This window comes from Artemia sp. Qi Xiang Cuo, chromosome 14, assembly GCF_049724085.1.
Source record: "Artemia sp. Qi Xiang Cuo chromosome 14, ASM4972408v1, whole genome shotgun sequence".
Classification (NCBI taxonomy): domain Eukaryota; kingdom Metazoa; phylum Arthropoda; class Branchiopoda; order Anostraca; family Artemiidae; genus Artemia; species Artemia sp. Qi Xiang Cuo.
In genome coordinates, this window is record NC_142807.1 from 64561510 (window position 1) to 64587846 (window position 26337).

Consider the following 26337-nt stretch of genomic DNA (forward strand, 5'->3'; position numbering starts at 1 on the left):
AAGGTCGATTGATTCGATGTTAGTTTTCTATATAGTAGTAAACAAATGTGTTAAATGTAGTGTTTCTGTTAAATCACATCTTTATGTATTTACAATCGTTTGTCACAAAAAATTAATTTTCTTTTAGATTATGTCATAAGAAATTAGTCACAATGTCTTTTAGTAACAATAAATTAATTTTCTTTTAGATTATGCTGAGTCCATTGATAAGGGAATCTGTGCACGACTCTTTTTCTGCCAATCTGTCCTCCAAGAGCTGGTACAATCTAAGATCCCTAAAGGACCTCCCACGGATGCTGTGATTAGAGGACTCAAAAAGTTTTTCGTTTCTATGACGTCCTATGCCAAAAGATATAAGGTATTTTCCTAAAAGAACGGGAATTGTTTCTGTCTTTGGTTGGAAACCTGTGATGCCAGGACGTAGCATGTGGCACATCATGGCACATAAGTTGGTCACTGTCTATAGTCTTCATTCCAAGCATATTCTTCGGCTCAAATGATCCTTTCGTATTAAAGCTAAAACATTGCGTTCTTGCATGTTTCATCTGACAGATAAAACTGTGTTTTAAATCGATGAAGTTGAAAATTTTAAAGTAAAAATTACCGTAATTCTAGGGATACACTGATTTCCAATGGCACCATTGGAAAGGGTAGGGAGTCTGCTTCAATCACCCAAAGAATAGAAGTTCCTTTACCCCTCCCCAACTCTAAAAGATCAAAGATGAAAAAAAACACTAAGTCTTATATTTGAAAAGAAGTATGACATTTTTCTGGTAAACCTCTTTTTTATCCTTATCCTCTTTAAGTCGTTTTAATATCACAGAGTCAAACATTTGAACAATAATAACGATGAGAATTGATTGTTTCACCTAAAGAAGCAACCAAGAGTTGATGCTAGTCATCATCATCGTTTTAAACTGGAATAACTTAAACGAAAGTTATTGGGGGTCAGTGACAGGACTAGGTCTAGTTTCATCTTTGGCTGCCTGACTCATAGAACAATTCATGCTGGTTTATTTATAGTTAATTAAAAAAAAATAATATAAAAAATTTCAAATGAATTTACTGAAAAAAATGTACACTGTTAGTTTAATATACATATGCTGATATTTATACCTCGAAATATTAATTAATTATGTATTTCTTAGTTATAAAAATGAAAACATTTAAAAGATTTTTTTTCAGTATAGTACAAATTATACTCTGGCTTTTAGAAAGCATAGAGGTTTAGAACCCTACTCACATTATTTTCCGCTCGTTTTGATTTTAACTCTGTTGTGTATTTAAATTCCTGTTCCTCTTGGATTTCATTTATTTACTAGTACGTGTTTGTTGCATTTGTATGCTCGTTAGATTATTTGATTCTATTTTTGTTCATTTTTGATTTAATAGAGTTCTTTACTTTTTTTTAAAAATTTATTTTGTGGAAAAAGTTTCTTTAATTAATTTCTGTTCGTTTTGTATTGACATAGTCTTTTTTGGGGAAAAAGACTGAGCCTATTCTAAAGTTAACCAACCATTCCTGCCGTAAAAACCTTAATTAGCCCCTGGTCATAACTTACAATCGTTGCCCCTAATCTCTGGGGTTTGTTTCAACCCCAAAGGCCCTGTTATATGATATTCAGACGCTATTTTGAATAGAATGGCTATCTCAAATTTCTATTAGATGCGTTTCGGGACAATATGACGTGTGTGTGTGTGTGTGTGGGGAGGGGAGTAGCTGCCCTCCGATCACTTTGGCTCTTAAAAAGAGCACTAGAGTGTCTGATTGTCTATCCAATAAGCCACCTCCGAAGTTTATATGACCATGCTTTCTATAAAAACCTTATATGCCCCCAGGGCATAACTTACAACCCTTGCCCTGAGGGCTGGGGGGATTTTTTATCCTCAAAGACATAATTTCCAGACCTTTCCAATACGTTGAACAAAATGGCTATCTCAAAATTTTGATTGCAAGTGTTTGGGGAAATGATGGGCATGGTGCGGGGGGGGGGGGGCATTTGCCCTCTGATTACTTTTGACTAATAACAAATGCACTAGTCCTCTCAATTTCCAATCGAATGAACCCTTTTTCAAGCTTCTACGACAAAACTTTCTATAAAAACCTTATATGTCCCAAGGCCATAACTTACGACCCTTGTCCTGAAGGCAATGGGAGAAGGGTTGTCATACTCAAAGACATAATTTCAAGACCTTTCAACTACGCTGGACAAAATGGCCATATCAAAATGCTTGGGGAAATTATGGGCGTGGTGGGATTCCCCCTCCGATTACTTTCAACTGTTAAAATGGGCAATAGCCCTCTTAATTTCCAATCGAATGATTCCTTTTTGAAGTTTTTACGACAACGCTTTCTATCGAAACCTTACATGCCCCTAGGGAGTAACTTAAAACCTTAGCCCTGAGGGCTGTATGTGTGTGTGTGGGGGGGGGGGGGTGTCATACTCAAAGATATAATTTCCAGACCCTTTAATTACGATCAACAAGACGGATATACCAAAATGTTGATCGTAATTATTTGGGGAAAGGATGCGTGTGGGAGGGGGGCACTCATCCTTCGATCTCTTTTGACTGTCAATAAGGGCACTAGCCCTCTCAATTCCCAATTGAATGAGCCCTTTTTGAAGTATCAACGTCTTCAATGAGAATCTCATATGCCCCCAGGGCATTACTTACAACCTTTGCCCTGGGGGCTGTGGGGGGGTGTCATCTTCAAAGACATATTTCCGGACCCTTCGACTACGTTGAACAAAATAGCTATCTCAAAATTTTGATTGGATGTGTTTGGGGAAACGGGGGCGTGAGAAGGGGGTTAGTTGTCCTCCAATAACTTTCTACTATTAAAAAGGGCACTAGGTCTTTCAATTTCTATTTGAATGAGCCCTTTTTGAAGTTCCACGACAATGCTATCTATAAAAACCTTATATGACCCCAGGGTATAACTTACAACTCTTGCCCTGAGGGGTGTGGGGGTCTGTCATCCTCAAAGACATAAGTTCCAGAAATTTCAACTACGTTGAACAAAACGACTATCTAAAAATTTTGATTGTATGTGTTTGGGGAAATAGTGGGCGTGGGAGGGGGGTTAGCTGCTCTCCAATCACTTTCGATTAATAAAAAGGGCATTAGTCCTTTCAATTTCCAATCAAATAAACCCTTTTTGAAGTTTCTACGACAATGCTTTCGATTAAAAACCTTATATGCCCCAGGGCATAACTTACAACCCCTGCCCTGGGGGCTCTGAGAGGGTTATCGTCCTCAAAGACCTAATTTTTGGAACTTTCAACTGCGTTGAACAAAGTGGATATCTCAAAATTTTGATCACTTGTGCTTAAGGAAATGGTGGGCGCGAGAGGGAGGTTAGTTGCCCTCCAATCACTTTCAATTATTAAAAAGGGCACTAGTCGTTTCAGTCTCCAATCGAGTGAGCCCTTTTTGAAGTTTTTACGACAACGCTTTTCTATGAAAACCTCATATGCCCCCAGGGCATAAATTACAACCCTCGCCCTGAGGGCTGTAGGGGGAATGTCCTCCTCGAAGAGATAATTTTCAGATCTTTCAACAATGTTGAACAAACTAGATATCCCAAGACTATGATTGAATGTGTTCGGAGAAATGACGTGCGTAGAAGGGGTGTTAGTTGCCTTCCAATCACTTTTGGCTATTAAAAAGGGCACAAGCCCTTCCAATTTCCAATCGAATGAGCGATTTTCTAAGTTTCTACGACAGTTTCTGCGATACGAAGTGCTCTGGTCTAAAAGAAACAAACCAAAAAAAAACAAAAAATGGATAATACATTTTGCCATCATCGTTCTTTACTTGGGCAGCGCTATTGCACTGTCTATGATAATGAAATCTAGATAGATAATAATCAAATATATAATAAGTCAAAATATATAATAAACCAAAATACGCAGCTGGCTTATTTATGAGTAACTATTACTATTACGATCGCTGTTCCGCCAAAGAATGCATCTATACCACCAAAATAGGTGGCTAGGGTATGCTATCCAATTTGTTTTATTCAGTGAAATAAAAAGTTTAATAAGCATGTATATGTGTCACTTTGCTCAGAGGTGAACATACTCGATCCAGTTGCACAAGGCCTTTGGCCAAGCCATTTTATTAATACAATATACATTACTTTATTCATTAATTGAATAACGAACATTAATACTCCATATAAGTTACTCAACTTCCAATGAAAATTGAATTTCCCCTTTATCCAATGCAATGCCAATATCCAAATTGAACTATCTTCAATGGGTTTTAATCTTAGCTACTTCACTTGCAAACGAAGGACGAGCCAGCCACGCCTGGAGCCATTCGTTGCGTCATTCGTTTTTGAAATGGGATATATAATAATATTTGACGGAATAGTACTACTACTACTACTAACAACTCACCGCAGCACCAAGGCGCATTCGCACGGAATAATAACCTGACATAGCATTCGCAGGGAATAATAAATTCATAAATAAAAAGAAATCAAGCCAATTACGAAAGTTTCAAAAATTAATTGTCTAAATAACTTTCAAAATAAACTTTCTGTGAACTCTGATTCATTGTTAGGCTTTGAAGCAGTTTTTCTCATACTTACCTCGAAGCAATTATGCTTGCTTTTGTTCAAATTATGTGAATTTTCAATTGGATTCCGTTTTATAAATTTGAACTACAACCTACACAATTTAAACTCGTTCAAAAATAAGCATACAACGTCATTAAAGACAATTTTTACTTTTCTTCTTCAGTCTAATTCCTAAACAAGATAAAATTGAGGGTTAAGGCCACCTTAGCAATGTAGGCTATTACTAAATTTTTGAATTTTCAGCAAATCAGGGAAATTTGAGTTTTGTAGTTTTAATGGCGCTCGTGCAACTTATGTCTTTTTTTACTTTTTTTGTCAAATCTTTCAAATCACAAAATTATTATCTAGCTTTTTTTCTAATTTCTGAGCAGTCTACCCAGAGCAGTTCCTAGGGTTGGTGGCGTCCGAGGACAAATTAATTACAACCCCCCCCCCCCCTCTTGGCTCAAATATAAGCAAAAAAAACGAATCAAGTGAAGAATTTAATCAAAGTGTGCAACCCCCCCGTGCCCTCCTCCCTCCCAGCTGCGGCACCCGAGACAGCTGACCCGCCCCCCCCCCTTTGAACGTTCCTGAGTCTGTATAATAATTTCAAAGTTTCTATCTGGATTGTTCCATAATTCATCTGATAGCTTGAGAGTTCATAGCTAAGCGCAGTTTCAACAGAATAATTGCTCTAAGGACAAAATATGAACAACATTTTCCTTTGAGGGTTTTAGATTTTATTTTTTGGTGCATTTTAAGCCTTTTATGTTTTGTTTAGATTTATTGATTAAGCATATTAAAAATAAATCAATGGGCAATTTCTATGGCGTGCTTTCTAATCAATTAAGTATTATTTTTTAAAGGTTTCAAGTTCTTTTTCTAAATTGTGAATAATTTTTTGTCGTAATTACTAATTATTATCAGTTGAATCTGAAGGAAACTCGCAAAATTCAAAATATATTCATGAGAAACGTTTCTCTAACGAGTTTCTTTTAAAAAACGTTATCAAGTTAACAAGTTTCTTTATTTCTCTTTCCTTTTTTTATCCAATCTTTCTAATCTCAATATTAATATCACACTTTTTTTCTAATTTCCGAGCAGTCTGTGCATGACAATATTCAAGTCGAGATTACTTTCTCCTTAATTTCTTACTTTCTTACCTTACTTTCTTACTTTCTCCAAGTCGAGATACTTTCTCCTTTGAGGGTTGGAAATTTTATTTTTGGATGCATTTTGAGCCTTTTATATTTTGTTTGGATTTGTTAATTACGTATATTCTTTGAGAAAGAAAGCTTTCAATCGGCAATTTCAATGGTGTGCTTTCTAATCAATTAAATATTATTTTGATAATTTCAAGCTCTTTTTCTAAATTCTGAATAATTTTTTAATTACTAAGTGTTTTCGGCTCAGTTCGGTTCGGTTCAGTATCGGTTCGGTTCAGTATGAATGAAACTAAAAAATTGAAAATAGTTTCATGAGAAATATTTCTCTAACAAGTTTCCTTTAAAAAATATTTAATCATATTGACTACTTTGGGTTGTGGCTCGCTCTCTATCACTTTGCAGCTACTGCTGCAACCATGAAAGAAAAGAAAACATGTCTACGCTGAATGCAGCTAAGCTGAGTGTGAAAAAATGGCGAAAAAAATACAATACAACTTTGCTGTCCATCAAAAAATAAAACTAATCTAACTAAACTAAAACACTGTTGGCTTTGATAAAGAATAATAATAATATATAATAATATACAGTATATAAATAAATAAATAATAATAAATAAATAATAGATAAATAAATAATAATACAGTAAAACGTCAAATTTTGTATTTTTGAATAAAAATTTAAATTATTAAACTAGACAAAATGTATCTTATTAATAGTGACTACGCAGCTTTACATACGAAAATATGATAGGTAGGTTGTTGAATTTGTTTTTCCTAAAAGAGAAATGGATCTTTAGTTTAGTTATTCAAATAGGAAAATTAAGTGACAATTCAGTCTGTTGTGGCTCTAGAATTATTTCTTTCAGCTTAAACTCCTCTCTCTCTCTCACTCTTACACACTCACTCTCTCTCCCACTCCCTCTCTATCTTTTTCTTTCTCTCTTTTTCTACCTTTACTCTGCTGCTTTGTCTTATTTTAGTTTAGTACTTGGGACAAAAATGATGTTTTTGTCAAAATTTTCTAAATGGGTTGAAGTAGAGAAACGTGCAAAAAGGGTAATACAAACCAATTTTAATTATAAAACTATTTTTTTTGGTAAATTTTTTCGTTTTTTATTTCCTAAACAGGGAAGCGTTTTTAATCCCAAGACTTTTCCTTGGGAAGACTTTTCCAAGACTTCCTTTAAGACTTTTAATTCCAAGTCGCTAAGGATAGGAATAAGTGAAGATGAAAAGGTGTCATTGAGTGACAAAAAGATTAATCAAGTGCACAGCTTCACTTAACAGTATTATTGATAATAACGTTGAAAAAATGTTGATAATAAAATAAGAAAATAATTTATTTTTATAATGGCCATATCCAGACTTTTTTGTGTGGCAGGTTTCTTTTTTCGCGACTACACGCAGCTATTAAATAAATTTTGCATTTTCTTGATCATTCACATGAATTTGTGAAGTTTTGTGTTTGTCTACTACTGCTAACAACTCATCGCAGCACAAGACCGCCAAAGGCTAACAATGCAGTGTAAAATTGTGTCAGTCTTTGTAAATTTAACGCAAGGGATGCCGCTCCTCGCGAGATTCTACTTTCATTTTTAACGTGACCACTTTCGCCCATGGGATATCAGGTAATATCAGGGCAGCATATGATATTACCATATCAGGGCAGCATATGATTTCTAACATAATCAGTTTCAAGCAAGGAAATATAATATAAAAAAAAAATAGGCAGTATTATTAGCAGAGACGGCGGGTGTTTTTTCTTCACAGTTGAAAAAAAGTTTGAAAAAAAAGTTTGCGAACCAAGATTAGAATATTGGAAGCCTGGGTGATGGCAGTGGTCAAATATGGTCCCGAAGCATGGTTGCTCCGAAAAACAGAGAAAGATTTGCTAGATATTTTCCAGAGAAATTGTCTATGGATTGTTTCGGGTACCCGACTGACTGACTGTATTCCAAACAGTAGGCTGTAAGAAAAGTGTTTCTCAATCCCGCTTTCTAGGGCTATAATGAGAGAACGGTTGAGATGGCAAGGGCACGTTCTGTGGATGAAGGGTGACAGGCTTCCAAAGATTGTCCTTTTTGGCCAACTGTCTAGGGCTAAACAGAAAACAGGTTGTCCTTGGTTGGGGTGGGAGGATGTCTTAAGGAAAGATTTAAGGGAAATGGGACTATCTCTTCAAACGTGCAATAATTGTATATGTACGTATGTGTTTTTCTCGAAAACAGCTTCATATTTTTTCCGCAAAATTGGTATCCTGATATTTTCTGGCCTAAAAACGACCTATTTAGGTCAGAAGTGAGGAAATTTGTTAAGAGCCTTAATTATAGAAAAAACCATTCATGTGAGTGACATCATTTTTATGAATACGTTCGAAAAGCATACATTCGTTATTTTTACCTCAACAGTGGCTGTATCGTTTTTAGTGTCTATGATGCAGGCAAAATTGCTCAAGAAACTTATTAATGAAAAGAAAAATAATATGATTAACGTCATATTTATGAGTATATTTGAAGAAAATAAATTACATCATTTCCGAATCCTCCCCCTCCCCCTCCTCAGGAGTGAACATATCGTTGTTATATATATGACGCATGCATCATAAGTGTAATTAGTCTATTTACAAAAAGCGTCCGACAGCAAAAATCAGAACGAGTCAAAATGGAAGGGAAGAAGAAAGAAATATTACGTTGGAAGAGCAACGCCACCAAAATCTTTGTCGTCAACAGAATGTGGCCAAAACCCATTACAACCCTACAAAGATGCCATAAACCATGGAACTGTTGATTAAAAGTCATTGGGACCCTTTAGCGTTATATGTATTCCTTGGGGAGCCATCCGTTTTCCCGAGGAAAGAGTGGCAAACAAAAATAATTCATTCGGAGGTTGCTTTTTACAGCGAGAATCAATACGTACAAGCCTACCATATGTTGAGTGCCGGGTCCCGGTTTCCAAATCGGCTACATAGTTTTTTTTGTTTTTTTTTTTTTTTTTTTTTTTTTTTTTTTTTTTTGGCACATTGTCATTCCTGGCCACTAAAACGATATAAAAAGGTCACAACTTTAAGGTAGAATTTGTATTTTTCCTAGAGTCTCGAACCTATTCCTAGAGTCTCTAGAGTTTCCTAGAGAGATCGAACCTATGGCGACGCCATGACATCAAGAAAATGCTCACATTGTCTGCGGCTACAAGCCAAACGACAGTAAGAATCCATATATAGAAGCTTATCGCGTAGCCGTTCCGGGGCCCGGCCTCGAAATCGGCTACATAGTTTAGTTTTCTTAAAACTGGCACGTTGACATTTCTGGTCATAAAACGATCTAAATAGGTTCCAACTTAAAGGAAGAATACGTATTTTTCCTGGTGTGGTTTTATCGAACCTGTGTCGACGTCATGGCATCAAGAAGAGGCTCACATTGTCTGCGGTTAGAAGACAAACGACATTGAGAGTCAATATATAGAAGCTTATCGAGTAGCCTTGCCGGGGCCCGGTGGCCAAGCCGCCGTGGCCCGGCACTATATATGTATACATAGGATATATATATATATTTATTTATATATATATATATATATATATATATATATATATATATATATATATATATATATATATATATATATATATATATTTATTTATATATATATATATCCTCTTTTCACCTCTATCCCCTCTCGCTCTCTAAATCTCTCTCTGTCTTTCTGTCACACTGTATTTCTATCCTTTGTCCCACTTTAGTATAATAGTAATGCCTTTTTCATTTTTAGGGGGGAATTTCTGACAAATTGGAAAGACTGGTAAAAGCGGTTGGTCAGAAATTAGCTCCTGCCATCTATGAATTGCACATTTACCTTGACGAGAGGGACAAGGCAACATCAGCAAAACGAAAGACTGCTTCTGAATCCCTGGCTCAAAAGGGAAGAATGATGCGAGACGTACGAACCATGTCTGATTTGTCTGCATCTATGGAAGAATCTTTCAAAGAGATTTTCAAGCTTGGGAAAAGGTTCAAGGTAGGCTTTAACATAATTACTACAAGACGACGAGTGTCACTGAAAGTGTGCAGTTAGCTAGCATAGATACAAAAAATGAGAATGCGCTTAATTTCAGTTGATCAAAATTGTTAATTTCATCAAACTCTAATTTTTTTTTTACATGCAGAAATTTTCTCAAAATTTTTGTTTCATTTTTTTTTATACTATTTTTATCCGTCTCCTGATAGTTTTGATTCTCTATTCTTTCGTTTTCTATGTACATCTATGTGGATACTCTAATTGAGCTGAGAGTTTTGGCGAATGTTTGACGTTAACACAAAAAAAATTAAAGAAGCCAAATTTTTTCGAGTTGAAATATAGAATGCCCCTTTTAGCCTTTTTTTTCAAAATATATTTAATTCAATATGTAGGTTTTTCTGAATTTTTTGAATTTTTCTGAAAATTTGCAAACTAACACTTTTGGGTGTGAAAAACCGATCTAGGTAGGTCATGACTTTTGGAAAATAAATTTCCCTCTCCCAGCGTCCTTAATATATTTTTCTTACATCCTCTTCTAACTTGTCAAATTCCTTGACATATATTTTAAGAAGCGTAGAATAAGAATAAGATTTTCCAGCAACTGCTCTTGCCAGGGTTGCCGATATAAAAGGGAGAACCGACCCCTAGAGTTTGAAAGTAATTCCCCTTTATTCCTTTGTTGTAGAATTTCCCCTCTCCCCTAATTTATGTAATTAAAAAATTAATTTGTTTAGGAAAAAACTAAATGAATAGCAGGATAACTGTCCTATAATGATTCAACTAGAAATTCTATCAAAGAACAAATATATACGTCAAAATATTCTCCACCATTTTCTTCTTTTTCGTCTCTTTTATGCCTCTGTTCGTGCATCTGTATTCAAATAAAGGCCCTTTTATTCAGTTTATAAAAAAGAAAAAATACCATCTAAGTTGTTTTAAAAGTGAGCTAGCTGGACCTTTTTTCTATTTCCCACGTTCGAAAATCTTCAATTTGTATATTGGCAATATTTCTATCGTCCTTTGTGACTCTTAGATAAGCAGCTTATAAAATTCAGGTTGTTCCAGTGTATAGAAAAAGAGAACTTAGACCGCTCTTATTTTCGATTTGTGCCTTTCCCACATCTACTACTACTAACTACTCACTGCAGGCCCAAGCCGCTTGAGGCCAACGGAGCCGCGCATGCTCCTCCTCCATCTAAACCTATTCATAGCTTCCCTTTTGACACCCTTCCAAGAAGTCTCACTCTCCTTTAAGTCTTTTCTTACAATCTCTTCCCACAACTTTTGGGGATGACCTGCTTTTTTTTGGCCCAAGATGGCCGGCCAATAAAGACAATATTGAATAATTTGCTATCCTTCATCCGCAGAACGCGTCATAGCCATTAATCTTTCTCTCATTATGTCCCCAGAAGGTGGAATAGAACGACATATATCGTATGGCTTTCTGTTTGAAATATGGTCAGTCAGATGGGCGCCCAAAATAATCTGTTCATAATTCCTCTGGAAAGCATAGAACAAATCCTCCTCTGTCATTCGAAACGCCTATGTTTTAAAACCGTGGTTGACCACTGTCATCCCTGCATTTTTCAAAGTTCGAATCTTGTTTCGCATACTTACCTCCCAAAATTTTACCAAAATTGTTTCCGTTGTGAAAGAAACACCCTGGGACTTTGCTAGTCTGTTTTTAATATCCTCGCTGTATCTACAATCTTTACTAATAATGCTACCCAAACAAGTGAAGCTATGCGCTTGATCAATTTTGTCGCTACCTGGCATCATCTCTTCACCATCAATTATTCCTAGCCTAAGTGACTTAGCCTTTTAACATTAAATTTTGAGTCTATTCTTTCACCTTGAACTCTCAAGACCTCCGAAAATCAATCATTTTGCTAATATTTTTATCTAGAATATTAAAATTATCAGCTTAATTTAAGCATAGAGGAGTTTGGCTTCCCATTTAATTCTCGTTCTTCCATAGCTTTTGCCGTGCTCCTTGGGAGAAATTTGATCAAAATGATCCAGATAAATGAGGATAGAATGCAATACTACTTAACTCTTGGCTCAATACGAAACCAGCTACTTACCATTTTATTACCTTAACCGCAGCAATGTTGCTCACGTACACTAATCACTTTATTCTATTTATGTAGTATACCATACAAGGATAGGACCTTCGCTAAAGGTGTTCAGTCGGCTGAATCAAATAGTTGTCCATAATCTTCAAGACTAAGGATTAAAGGGATCAGATGACTCAGACAGTTCTCAATTATTAATCAAAGAATGAAGATTTGCTCGATGCATCTCCCCCTCCCCTTCCTAAAACTACACGATTTAAACTTTTCTTAAAACTTCATTTACAGCATTTTTTAGTCTAAAAAATATCATCTTACCAAGTCATACCAGCCTTTCTTGCAGAGGAGTTTAATTGAAGTTTTCCTAAAATCGTTAGGTACTTCCCCTTTTTCAAAATCGTATTCATAATCTTCATTAATTTATCCCTAAGTTAACAAACGCCATATTTGAAAATAAAACTCAATTACCACACTATCATTACCCGGGGCTTTATCTTTGTAAGTACAGTCTCTGCACAGTCTCTGACTGTATTTTTAAATGTACTGTATTAAAATGTACTGTATTTTTAAATTTACTAAATAAATGTTCCTTCACTTCCAAAGTGTCACAAAGTTTTTCATTCTTTTCTATATCATTTACTCTATTTTTATCAGGGTGTAGCACACTCAAAATTGTGCTGCCCATCCCTTTTCAACTTTTTCATTATCGCCAATTGAGTCCCTGTTCCTATCTTTAAGCTTGCACAACCGCAGCTTTCACAGCTTCGCAGCTTCACAACTTTGCTCAATCCCAATTTATGAGGTTTCAAAGATCTGCAAATAAATTTCCTAAATTCAGGAAAAAAAATCTACTGATGTGACTTAAAATTCGACTCAAATAACAGGAATTGCATCTGAAGAACTAAAGTCATAGAAAAAGAATCTGATAACTGAAAATTAAGGTAAAATTTTGTTTTTTCAAAATTTCAGTAGGTGCTGTCAAAATCTTGGAAGCTTGATAATATCTTCCTAGAGTACATTTTTGACCCAGAATTCATTACTGAAAGTTTCATTCTCCTAGCCTAACTCCTTTTCAAGATAGCAAAAAGTGGCTAAACTAGAATTTTGGTAAAACTCTACTTTAATATTATTATTATTATTATTATTTATTTCTAACCCACACTATACAGAGGTACAATACGTGGAGTATCACGAAGAAAAACACATAAAAATGCAACGCAAATCAATATATAGGCTACCATCAATATACCAAAGAATACCAGTTACAGAATAACACATATGCCATACAGTATTTTACTATTATCCCGTGCGGGTGCATCTTACACATTTTCAGCAATTTTATCCATGGCCTCGACTTCACATCACTTTTATTCTTATTTTATAGCGTTTTCTAATTTCCTTAAATAGCTCTTATTGTCAAATGAACTGTCACTAAAATACTTCTTGTACAAGCTCTCCTCTTTTCTACTGAGCTTAAAGCGTTTCCACTAATTTTCCTAGCGGTATTTCTAACTTTTCCCCCTAAGATACCAGCTGCAAACTTCACAGACTATTTTCCTAAAATTATTCCATCCATCTTCCACATTGCCAAATTTTAAACTCTTTAATTTAGTATTCAACTGTTCCAGAAAAGTTTATCTCAAATTCCGGTCCTGGAGGCTACTTGGCATAACTTCCTGGAAGGTTTTAACTTTAGATTGCCTCTAGTCACTACTACATCGTGATCTTTACTTTTAACAATAATAACAGCACTCTTATTTGAATACTGTTATTAGGGTAAAGTATCTCGTATAACTTACTGTGGCAACTTTTACCACAGCAACCAATAAATAGAACCCAAGTCCTAAAATTGGTCACAGTCAGGAACCCTTATCGCTATCTAATTCAGAAAGTGCAAAGATTTTCAAACAGATGTGTTCATTCTTCAAAGTTCAGGAAAGGTCTGCAAATTTCACACAAAAACGTTCATACAAAACGAAACTAACTCGTATCTCGGCTCTCAGCCAAAACAGGTAATTAGCCTTTTTCAAGTCACACGCTTACGAACTACAATCTGAGAAAATAAACATCTCGACGTGAAAATAACAAAAAAAAAGAAAAGTGATGAACCATCACACTTACCTGAATCAAGGGTTCAATATTCGTAATTTCACAATTCGACACTATGTTCTCATGGTTGAAGTAGATGTCACACTTATATTTCATGGAGAAGTCTTCGTGAATGCAATGGACAGTAAGAGAACTATCAGGATAAAGTCTATTTGGCCTATTATATCTTCTGTAGCGGCACGGGGTTGGTTGAAAACTGCTTAGATGATGTTGGGTTTCTTCTTTTTCACTTATATACTTCTTCCACCACGTCCGTCAGTCAGCAAACTTTCTCAGTTTTTACTTTGTCTATAGCTTTACGCAGTTTGGGAACAGTTGAATCATTTTGTACCCAAGCCTGCCCAGGGAAATTTTTGAGCATGTAAGTGCTCTTGAAAAATCAACTGTGAGACACTTTGAAAAGTAAAGTATTTCTTTTTTGTATTTGATCTCTTTCTTCCAAGGATATATCACCAGTTTTCCTTCAATTTGTCACTTCAAAGGGAATTCCACAAAAAGAGAAAATCCCTTTTCTCTTCTGTTTGTAAGAAACTTCCAACAATTTGCATTCATCTACATCACTTTCTCCTCGGTAAACTTGTCTCTGCTTTTCTTGTAGCAGGTTTCCTTGCACAGGTCAAGTACGGGTTGCTTCTCTCGAGCTTTCTAGATTCTTTTTTCGATGGTGCGGGACCGCTTTTCAGTTCCTAAATTAGCTGAAGCTACAGCGCTAGTTTCAACTTCTGCAATTAACATTGACTGAGGTTCAGCTGCAGAAATCTGGAGGTCCAACATTGACGCGTTAAGATGCACTGGTTCAGCATTGAGTCATAGCTTCTGTCCGGTACGTGGCCTCTAACTGAGCTGATTGATGTTTCCAGTTCTTGGGGCAAAATGGGGGTTCGAACTCAGAATAAAATCGCTTGCATCATTATTTGGATAAGGGTTCATCTCACCAGAATGTTCTGGGTAAAATAATGGGCTTCCTTGCATGGGTCAAGAACGGGTTGCTTCTCTCAAGTCTTCTGAATTATTTTTGTGACGCAAAAAGGCTTTACAGTTTGTAAATTAGCTGAAACTACCGCTTTAGTTTCAACTTCCGCAATTAACGACATTGACACGTTAAGACAGACAAGCTCAACATTTGAATCTTAGCTTCTGCCTGGAACGTGACCTTCAAAAGAGTTGATAGAGGTTCCTAGTGGTAAGGCAAAGAGGTGTGAGAATTCACAAAAAAACGCTTGCATCACTATCGTGGTTAAAGCTGTAGCTGCAACCATGATAGTGATTTGTGATTTGAGTGATAGTGATTTCAACTAGCTAATAACTAGCTATTATTAGCTAGTTATTAACTAGGGGACTATTATACATTTCGAATATATTAAGATTTCAGTCTAATATTTTACTTTAAAACATACGCGGTAGCTGCAACCTATTTAAGGATGAACCACGGCCCATAGTACATAGTACATACCCATAGTACATAGTACCTATAGACTAAAAATGTGTTAAAAAAAGCTGGTAAGTGAGAAAAGATTTGCATTTGTAGCTGATTCAGGAATTGTAACTATTATCTCAATTAGTCTTAGTAGGAAAGTGTGGTTTTGAAAAGAAATTTGTGGGAATTTCGAAAAATAGGCTGAAACCCATCAAATGGGTTACTGACTCCTAGTTAGTTTATGATCAATAAGATTTTGTAAAGAAATAGAAGATTCTGCTCGATTTCAGAAGATTTTCAAATTTCAAGCTTCTTTTGAATTTTTCTACTTCTGTTGGCTGGTGTCCGTCTTGCTATTATTTTTTAATTCCTATAGGTGTTTTGATCAAGAATCTATGTTGCTACTACTGACAGCTCACTGCTACATCAAGACGCCTCAGGCCAACATAGCTACGCACGCTCTTCTTCCATATCAGTCTATACAAAGCCTCCCTCTTTGCCCCCCCCCTCCCCCAAGAATTTTCAATTCCCTTAAATTCTTCCTTACGACCTCCTCCTATCCCATTTGGCTACGAACTGCTTTTCGTTTCGCCCTAGATGGTTGGCCACAATGGATGATCTTTGGCAATCTGTCATCCTTCATCCACAGAATGTATCCTACCCATCTCAACCTTTCTCTTGTTGTAGCCTGAGAAAGCAGGATAGAAACACATGTTCGTACAGCTTTCTCTTTGAAATACGGCCAGCCATTTGTGCACCCAAAATAATCCGTAGACAACCTCTCCGGTAAACATGAAACAAATTCTCCGTCTTTCGGAGTGCCCACGTTTCACGATCACGCTTGAGCAAGTATTATAAAGATTATAACACTAAATTATTCTTGTAGCAGTTGTATAGTAGAATAGGCGAGTTTTTTTTGGTTTTTTGTTTTTGGTTTTGTTTTTTCTTTTTAGTTTTTGGTTTTGAAAGAAGATGTTTTTCAGATTTGTTTTCATTAATATTCTTCTATCATATTCTTTGATGAACTCTCATGGGTCATCAAAGACTATTGGACAATATTTAGTAAAGTTGAAATCTCCCAAAGGTGCAGTGATCCCAATTCAGTAAGAAGCTACGGGGGTGGGGGAAAAAAGTATTTTTCAACATCTTAGGGGGGGATTTTTTATTTTTTGTCTATTAAAATACCGAAATAAAGGGTATCTTCCATTGATAATGCCAAAAAGTTTTTTTTAGATATAGTGGGGATATATATATCTAGGGGATAAAATGCCCCCTATAATCCCATAAATATCTAGGGGAGTAAAGGTCCCCTTCCAATATGAACCACAATTGGGGCTTTTAATCTACATTCAGTGAAGCTTACTAGAAAAACTAACATTTGAAGACAGCAAAATGATTTCCGCGCAAATATTCTTTCAGGAAAACATTGGGATGAGGATTTATCTCACCAGAATATTCCGGCCAAAATCCCAGTGGCTCTACATTAGTAAAGACATGACTTTCCTTATATTTTTCGAGCTCGTGTGCTGCTGATGATTCAACAGCTGTTAAGAATGCTGCTGCTAGCTCTGCAGTTGTTACAAAGGTCACTTGGTGTGGGATAGACTGTTACCCCTTAAAGCTGAAACTGATTAATTTTTCTTTTTTGAAACGTGTGTTATCGTCTCGCCTATCTAATTATGATTATCGAGGCATGGCCTTACCCATTTCCTGTAAGGAATATATTCATCTTCTGGGGACCTTGTTTTTCTCTGTCGTGTCATTGTCTTTTTTGGATTTACGTTCTTTTGTTGAATCTTCTCTCTTTTTGCCGAGAAAAATGATTCAGCAAAAAAATGAACGTGGCGGAGTAATTTACTGTCGAACAATCAGTTATTTCTAAATTAGTTCGCAATTATTACTGTTAGAAATCTTTCCTCTAAAGTCGAATTATTACTAAAATCAGATCAACAGGCTAAGTATTGGAACTTTGTATTTGGTCACTGAACAATCTTAATCTCAGGTATGACATGTTGCACATGATAGTCTAGATGTTAACCTGGGGTTGTGGTTTCTAAAATAACACTAAATGCAACCTCAGAAGAATGTCTGCACTTGAACTGGACTTTCTTAAGATTGGCAATAAACTGGAAGTTGGACACGCCTGTAGAATCTATGGACTGAGGCAAGAATTTCCAGAGAAAATCCGTCGAATAATCGAGCCCTTTTTAATGGATTTCAAAAAATAGAGCAGAAGAAACCTGCTGAATGGTCCATACAATAGCTACTATAACAGTAGCAACGATTGTCTGAATTGCTATTCTGTTAAGATTAAGTTTAGCTATCTAAGTAGTCGATGACACGGTAAAGCAGAGGTTCCCAAACTTTTTTTTCTCATAGACCACTTTAAAAATTTTACTGGTTCCGGTGGACCCTCTTCAGCTACATTTCTACTATATTTCAAAAACTAGACAAAAATGTGAAGATCAGATCTACCTATGGAAATTTGATTTGTGGCTGAGTTCCAACCACGAATTAACAGTTTTCGAGAAAAAAAGTGAGAATTGATTGGTTGATTAATAAACTGATTGTGCAGTGAGTGTTTGTCAAAATGTAAAATTGATCAATCAAAAAATTGTGTCCATTCAACTTGATTTTTGTTACATCTACTCACAGCACAAGGAGCCAATAAATTCTCACATTTTATTTAGAAGTATGTGGAATGAAAAAAAAATTAAAAAAAAAGTATATTTTCTTGTGTTGTATTTATTCAAATATGTAATTATTACACTTTTAATAAATAACGTAAAGTAATTTCTACATTTCTACAATAACAATCACAAAATTCGCATTTGTTAATGGGAAGAATGTACTTGATGAATTGACAGCAAATTATCAATATTAGGGTTCAATTTGGTTAGGGATAACCACGGATCTCTCCGTTCTGTGATATTTAATTAAATAAAAAAAACAAGTTTTTTAAACTGAAAGTAAGGAGCGACATTAAAAATTAAAACGAAAAGAATTTTTTCCGTATATGAAAGGGGCTGTCCCGTCCACAACGACTCTATCTTTACTCTATTTTTTTTTATTTTTTAAAAAATTAATTTTGTTAGACCGCTAAAAACTTCAGTTATAAGAGTAAGGTTTTGAGGAGGAGACACCCTCTTTCATATAGGGCATAATTTCTGTTCGTTTTAAGTTTAAATGTCGCTCCTTACTTTCAGTTTAAATAACTTGTTTTTTTTATTTAATTTATGATTGTTTTTTAGTTAATGCAGCTTTTATTTGCATAAAAATTTTACTTTTCTTTTGCTAAATGGATGTCTTTACAAATTAACTTACGTAACTAACTTCTATATTCGTATATTTTTCTTCTGGCAAAAAATACAAAGTTGCAGATTTTTGCAGATATGAGCTTGAAACCTATGTAATAGGGTTTTCTGATACGCTGAATCTGACGGTGTGATTTTCATTAAAATTCTTTCACTTGTAGGGAATGTTTCCCCCTCTTTAAAAAATCGAGTAAATTTTCTCAGGCTCGTAGCCTTTGATGAGTAATACTAAACTTAATAAAATTTATATATTTAGAATCAGCATTATAAACACATTCTTTTGATACATTTATTGACATCAAAATTCCGTTTTTAAAAGTTTCGATTACTAGTGAGCCGTATCGCTTGTTTTCTTATTGTTTTTTTTTATTACGTATATGTTATTACGTAAATGAAGGGGTTATCCCCTTAGTCAATAACACCCTCTTTTCGTTAAAAGTTAAAAAAAATTTTTATTAACAAACCCCAGAATCACAAAGGACGTTTAATTAGAATAGATAGCTCTTTTGAAAGAACTAAAAAAAACTGTAGCGTAAAGAGCGAGGTATTGACTTGGGGGATAACCTCCTCATATAAGTTGTAATTTCTGTTCGTTTTAAGTCCTAATATTTCTTCTTACATTTCAGATCAAAAAACTTGTTTTTTTTTATTTAGTTTCTGATCGTTTTTTAAATAATGATTGGAAATCCAGGTCCCCTTCCTAGAACTGTCTCTTACCCCACAGAAACATCCTCCAAGGAAATATTCTTCAGAGTAACCCCCTCCTATAGCCCCCCCCCTCTCCATAAATAATTCTTCCTGAAAATGGTTGTATACTTCCCAATAACCAATAAATAATGCTGGCAAGTCCGGCGCCCCCTACATGGCAATTTCCCTTCCCCCAAGAAAACTTCCTTAATGAACAGATCCTCCAACATAACCCCCGACCCATCCTTCCCTCCCACTACCAGAAAAAAACCTCCTGAAAACTTCTGTATACTTCCCAATAACCAATACTATATGTTAACATTGGGTAAAGTTCATAACTTTTAGCCCTCCCTCTGGATACTTCGGGGGATTAAATCATCCTAAAAGACATATTTATCATATTTTTGACCATGCTGAACAAAATGGCTATCTCAAAATTTTGATCGGGTGACTTTGAGAAAAAAATAAGCGTGGGAGGAGGCCTAGTTGCCCTCCATTTTTTTGGTCACTTAAAAATGGCACTAGAACTTTTAATTTCCGTTCCATTGAGCCCTCCTACGATATTCTAGGACCACTTGGTCGATATGATCACCCCTGGGAAAAAAAACAGAAAAAAACAAAAAACAAATAAACACGCATCCCTGATCTTTCTTCTGGCAAAAAATGCAAAAATGCACACTTTTGTAGATAGGAGCTTGAAAAATCGACAGAATGATTCCCTTATATTGTCAATAAGATGTTATGAATTTCATTAAAGTTTAATAACTTTTAGGGGGTCTTTCCCGCTTTTTTTGAAAATCTGTCACATTGTCTCATGCGCGTTACTTCTGATGAGTAGCACTAAACTTGATGAAAGTTATATATTTAAAATCAGCATTGCAATCTGATTCTTTTGATATATCTATTGGTATCAAAAACCTGTTTTCTAGAGTTTCGGTTACCATTGAGCCGGGTCGCTCCTGTTACAAGAAAAGGTTTGTAACAACACTAAAACTCTTTTCGACAAGATATGACAAGAGAAATGCTATCAAAAGCTTTCTCGCAATTACCCACATTCAAGGATATTTTTTGGGTATTTCTGCCTGCAGCCGATATGTTTGATACCCTCTTTTAAATTTCACCTGCAGCTCCTCATTAGTGCTAAGCTCGAGTAGCTCCTCTTGTTATATAACATTGCCCAATTCCGTTTCATCAAATGGATTTATGATCCACCGTGGTATTTCCATTTTCAGAATATCTTCAAATCTGATTCTGGAGTCAACATGCAGGGCAATTAAATTTTGAACGTACGTCTGAATATCCTCATCAAGGCATTCCATCTGTGACAAGTTCAAAAACTGGGAAATTTTCGCGCCAACTAGTATTTTGCTTCATATATTTCAATTTTCCAAAAAAAGCTGAAATTACACCCTTTGCTTTTATTAAATTGAGACTGCCCCCTTGTAATTGTAAGTTAATGTCATTAAATTTTTTGAACAAATCTGTTAAATACGCGATGTCTGCTTTCGAATTGATCAGGTTTTCTCTTCTGGATCTTTACTTCCCAGAAACTCTAATACTGATTCAAAAATTGAGTAAAATCTTGTTAAACATGCACCCTTTGATAACCAGCGTACTTCAGTATGTAAGAGCAATCGTAAGAATTCTTTTTCATTTTCATCGCGCAATCCTGCAAATAAACGCGTATTAAATGCATTGCTTCTCATTTTGTTAATTATATTAATAACAATTTGAAGCGATTGGTGCAATTTCTCACTCAATTTATCGCTATTAGATTCCGCCGGTATGTGTCACAGTGAATTATAGTTACATCTGGTATATTTTTTTTAAGATGGCTTATTAACCTACGATATCGCCCGACCATGGCAGGAGCTCCTCTGTTGCCACTAAAATAACGAATGTGAATGGAGTCGATTTTTCCTTAAAAAATGGTGCATAACAAATCGAAAATTTGCCAATACTAATACTTCATTACCGGGTAAGGTTGACCCGTCCAGTTGAATAGAAAAATTACTCGTTTGCAGTTATTACATAAAAAACTTTCAATATCAGAGCTCATTTCATCAATACGTCTTTGTACATTATTGTTACTCAAATAAATTCTTTTGAGTATGTCGAATGGAGATTTGCGCAGAACAGTTTTTAAAATCTCTTCAACAGCGGGTAAAATTAACTGTTCTCTGATGGTGCGCGGTTTTCCAGATTTCACAACAAGTAATGAGATTTTGTAAGATCTTCGTAAGCCATCAATCATCGTTTCGTTCAGACACTAAAGCGAACATACTGTACCCATAGATTTTCTATGGTATTTTTCCTTCAATTTTTGAAAATGTTCCAAATCTTCATCTATTTTATAAGGATGGCACCTTCTTAGATGATCTTCGAGCTTTGATGGTTTCATATAGTCATTGCTCAAAACTTAGTTGCGTTAAAGGCATATGGGCAACCGCTTGTCTGCCGTTGATTTTGAATTGAAGTTATCAAGTATTTTGCAGTAGGTTGCATAGGTTGCATCAAGACATGGCTAATTGTAAACAGAGAAAAGCCAAGACAGATAGTCCAAGTAATTGAGAGACAATTGTTTAAATTGCTGAGGCATTAGTAAATGGCGGGAGTATGCATGACTCTCTTATTGGACACATACTTGTTAGTTAGTTTTTGGAAAGGCATGCCTGCCTAGAGTCTCAGGCATGTTGACCAAGAATTTAAAATTGACATAAGACCGACATAAGAAATTGGAAAACCAAATTTTAAATAAACAACACTGTATTGTCGACATTTCTTCTTGGATTCAGCCATGTTTTGTATCAATTACCTACCTATACATTAAAAAAAATATTGTTTTAATAAATTTATGGCGGTCTTACTTAACAGGATATTACTATTTGAACAGAAAAGGATGCATGAAATTAAAAAATTAATTATTACAATGAAAGACACAAAGAACTTACAATACACTTATTTTTTATCTTAAAAGCAACATATCAATGCTGTCAATAATAGAGTTTATTGAAAACGACTGGTAAAGCTTTATGGCGATAGTAGAAAGCCATCAAGATTACCAGACTGTGGTAGGTATGTATCTCACCTTGCTGGTTTATTGTGTATATAACAGATTTACTTACTTACTTGGCTTACTTAGGTCTTCCCACGCCGTTTGGCGCCGTTTGGCGACAATGGCTCCTTTCCACGATGACATTTCGTCGATGGCTACCGACTAAAGATCTTCATTTGACGACTTGAACATTGCAGCATCCTTCTTCAGACATCGCCCTAATGTACCTTATATGTCCACGCCTTCTGATACATATACGTACGAAACCAAGAGAGGAAAGGATATAATAAATGACAAATAAAGTCAAATCGGTGAGAAAACGAGGATTTTGTCAGCCAGTGGCAGAACATGTAGACGAAGAACAACCAAATATATCGACAAGGACCTCCGCCAAGTCGTCCTCAGTGCTCAGAAAAAAAATATAACCTTTCGAAGTGAACCTAGCAAGAGCAGAATAGATACTGAATCAAAAAACCAGCCAGAGATAAATGAAAGAAAATTCACAAATGGGATTGAATAAGTATTGGTTGCCTGACATTAGACTTGGCCATTCTGCAACTTCGATTTTCATTAGGTATGCGGACAGGTTGTCTTAAACTAGACTGAGTGAAAATATGATTGAGTCTTTTGAAATTAAGTTGTTATAGATTGGGTTATTTATAGCCCAATTATTGGGCTATTTATAGCCAAATTTCTGTTTATATATTTTTTTTATCTGAATTGCCTCTTTAAAAGATTGTGGTAGGCCATTTACAGTAGATATTAAAGTTGCCTCCTCAAAAAGAACCAAATATGTGGGATTTTCAAAGGTATGGAGGGCCAGAGCAGGATCAAAGTTGTCATTTTTATTTTTGAGTTATCAGGGATTATCATTATGGGTTATTGGTTATTGAGATATCAATGGGGTTATGGTATAAATGGGTTATTGGTTATGAGATTATCACATGGGTTATTATTGAGATATCAGGGATCATTATGGGTCAGTTTTCTGTATATAGAAAATTCAGGGCAAGGAGTATTTTTTATAATTAAAACATCCAAAAAGGATGTTTATAGTTAAACATCCTTCTGATACCGTAAGGGATCCAGCACCACACATCGTGAGGGTAGCGACCCTTGTCCATGCGCACCATATGACCCCAGTATCGTCATCTAACACTTGTAATTTAGTCGGCCATGTGCGGTTGTTTTGTTTTTTCACGGTTGAAAGCGTTTGTGATCTTGTCAGTCCAAGGAATTCCAAGGATGCGTTTGAGACAATTGTTCTCAAATCCCTGGATTCGTTTTTCGTACTACTTAGTTAACGCACAAGATTCACATTCGTATATTTACGTTTTGTACGACTGAAGAGACCGATCTGTGTACAAGCATGACTACTTTGTTGGTCACTGGAGATTTTAATCAACGATTAAGTTGTGATTTAAAGTTTACGAAAAGAAATATTTTTTCATGTCTTATCACTCACTTCTTTATCTAAATCAAACTGTTCTTTTCTTCTGGACACCATGGCTATCACTGGAGGAGTCGATATCAATACCATGAATATAATTAGAAAACACCGTGAATAGATAAATTCGTCATTCTTGGTGGCTTTCTGAATGGTAGAAACACAGCCACGGTTTTCATATGGGTTTTATGGTCTGCGTTCACGGGTTTGTGTTATTTACTAAATTAAATCATAGAAAAAGTCACTGTAGCCACGGAGTTATGGCAGGAGAGTGCGTCAATGAATAAAGCATAATTGAAATAGTATGAGGGGATATCTAACTTAAAATCATAAAAAGTGACATTCATAGTTATGTTTTTTCGACAGCCAGGTTGGAAACGGCTTAATTCTTTACTATCTCAATTATTGTTTTGAAATTTATCCCAAATGTTTGTATTCCATCTGCAACCTCTCCAGCTAATTCATGTCATGGTAATAAAAATTCTCTCCTGTTTTATTCATCGTCTGTTGAAGCTTCAAAATTTATTGGAAATCAATCCCTTTTTTTTCTTTTAATGTGCCTAATCTAATCAAATAAAATATCTGTAAATAACAATTTGGAATCTGATATTAATGTTGCAGCGAATTATCTCCATGATGTGGCTTTTGCAGAATTTGTCCTTCCCTTTTCCTTTCCTTTCCTCTGACCATTTTTCTTCCAATTAGCATCAACTTCCTATAATTAAATCAAAAAGAGACTTTTACTCATATACCTCAGGGATATTGTTACAAATTATTTAATGTCGCTGAAATAATTTGAAATTTTGTCATGAGGAATATTGCTAGGATCTGAGGACTCATAAATTATGGATTTAGCTGATTTCGAATACTGAATGAAAAAGACGATATACTTCTCGGATTAATCTCGGTTTAATTTTCAAGTTGAACTGAATTCTTCTTTATTTTCAAGTTGAATCCAAATGTAGCCACTCGATTGTCATTGGAAGTTCGGCTAAACAGTGTTCACTATCCCTTCCTTAAGTTTCGTTCTTCTTACTTGTCTGCATCCTGTCTAGGACATTTTTTATCTTCTTTCTGTTTTATTATCGCCAAACCAGAGATATTTCCGCAATAGTCCGACTTGATGTATCAGCAGAGCCCCATCTTAACCTGTAAAACCAAATTATATTAAAAAATCACGAATTACCAATTACTGCTGGAAGCTATTAAATATGATTGTGATTAAATTTTTCAGGTTGATTTGGCACCTATGATTAATATACAAACTGCCAGGGATTTTAAAATTAGGCAAGAGTTTCTTCAGGATGAAGAAGAAGAAGAAGAAGATATGGATGAAGAGTCATCTATGTTAGGAGTACCGCAATCGACACCGTTGCCTGAGGCCTCTTCTTCTCGAAAAAGAAGAAGGGATTAACGCTACTGGTTAAGTATGTATGTTTCTTTATCCCTCTTTTTCCAACTCTCACACTCAGCCTAACGAAAAAAAATGGTTAAAATTGAAATCTGGTGATATAAGCTTTGTCTTGTCTATGGCTTGGAATTCGTTTTTTTATCCCGTCTTCTTCCTTTGATTGTGCGTGGGAGACAATATTTGAATTTAATGTTTAGTTAAAGAGTGAGGCTAAGTAATTATACTAGAACAACCATTGCAATGTTCTGTTTTTGACTAAACCTAGTAGACACAATTTATTTAAAAGGCATGTGGCTTTATTTATTCGGAATCAAGTTATCAACTGGTTAGAACACCATCAAAATTCACTATACTCCCCCTTCCAGCCTTCTTAAAAAAAAAATATAAATCATCTGCTGAATGGCAGAACTAGGCTAGTTCTAGTGGCTAGGCAAACTGCTAAGGTAGCGGTTTTAATTCACAGAAAAGCAATGTATTTTTAAAATCTATGGTGAGGGGGAAATTTTTTTTTTCAGTTTCATTTATGAAACTACCCAAAAATGAAAGGCCATTTCAAAGATATTGATCATTATAGCGTGCTTTTGGTAGATGAAAAATAGCATCAAAATACTGCACAAAATAGGTGCATCAAAATCATCAAAATCCTGCATGGAATTGAGATACAGACTGAGTTCTGCTTCTGCAGGCTAGGATATCTTGTTATTTAAATGGGAACATTGAGTAAATGGGAACAGGAAAAAGTATAAAACATTGTTATACAAGCTTTGATAGCGTAGTGGTAAGGGTTTTTTACCTGCGGCAGCGGTAACTTAGGCTTAATATTAGATAAGGCATTTTTTATGCAGCACCCAATCATTTCAATCATTTCTAATCGATCCTCCAAAAACGTTGAAGTCCAATAACCGAAAATGCGGCAGAAAAATTGTATTAGTAATAACGCGCATGTTCCGTAAAGTATATTGTTTAAATTCTTAAATTTAAATCAGTTATCAGTAAGCTCATTTCAAAGATATTAATCATTAAGCCGGTTTTTGTACATTTATAGTTGAAATGTCCTTAAAAAATCTGCATCGAGTGGT

General features: G+C 35.3%; 1 protein-coding gene across 1 annotated transcript in view; it reads left to right on the plus strand.

Annotated features, from left to right (window-relative positions):
* Positions 1–26337, plus strand: part of FANCI (Fanconi anemia complementation group I) — a 164382-nt gene that overhangs the window by 133613 nt on the left and 4432 nt on the right. The window contains exons 14-16 of the mRNA XM_089099801.1: positions 189–358; positions 9501–9746; positions 25082–25274. Coding sequence (XP_088955927.1) covers positions 189–358; positions 9501–9746; positions 25082–25261 — 596 coding nt within the window. The 3' untranslated portion in view covers positions 25262–25274. The remainder of the gene's footprint in view (positions 1–188; positions 359–9500; positions 9747–25081; positions 25275–26337) is intronic.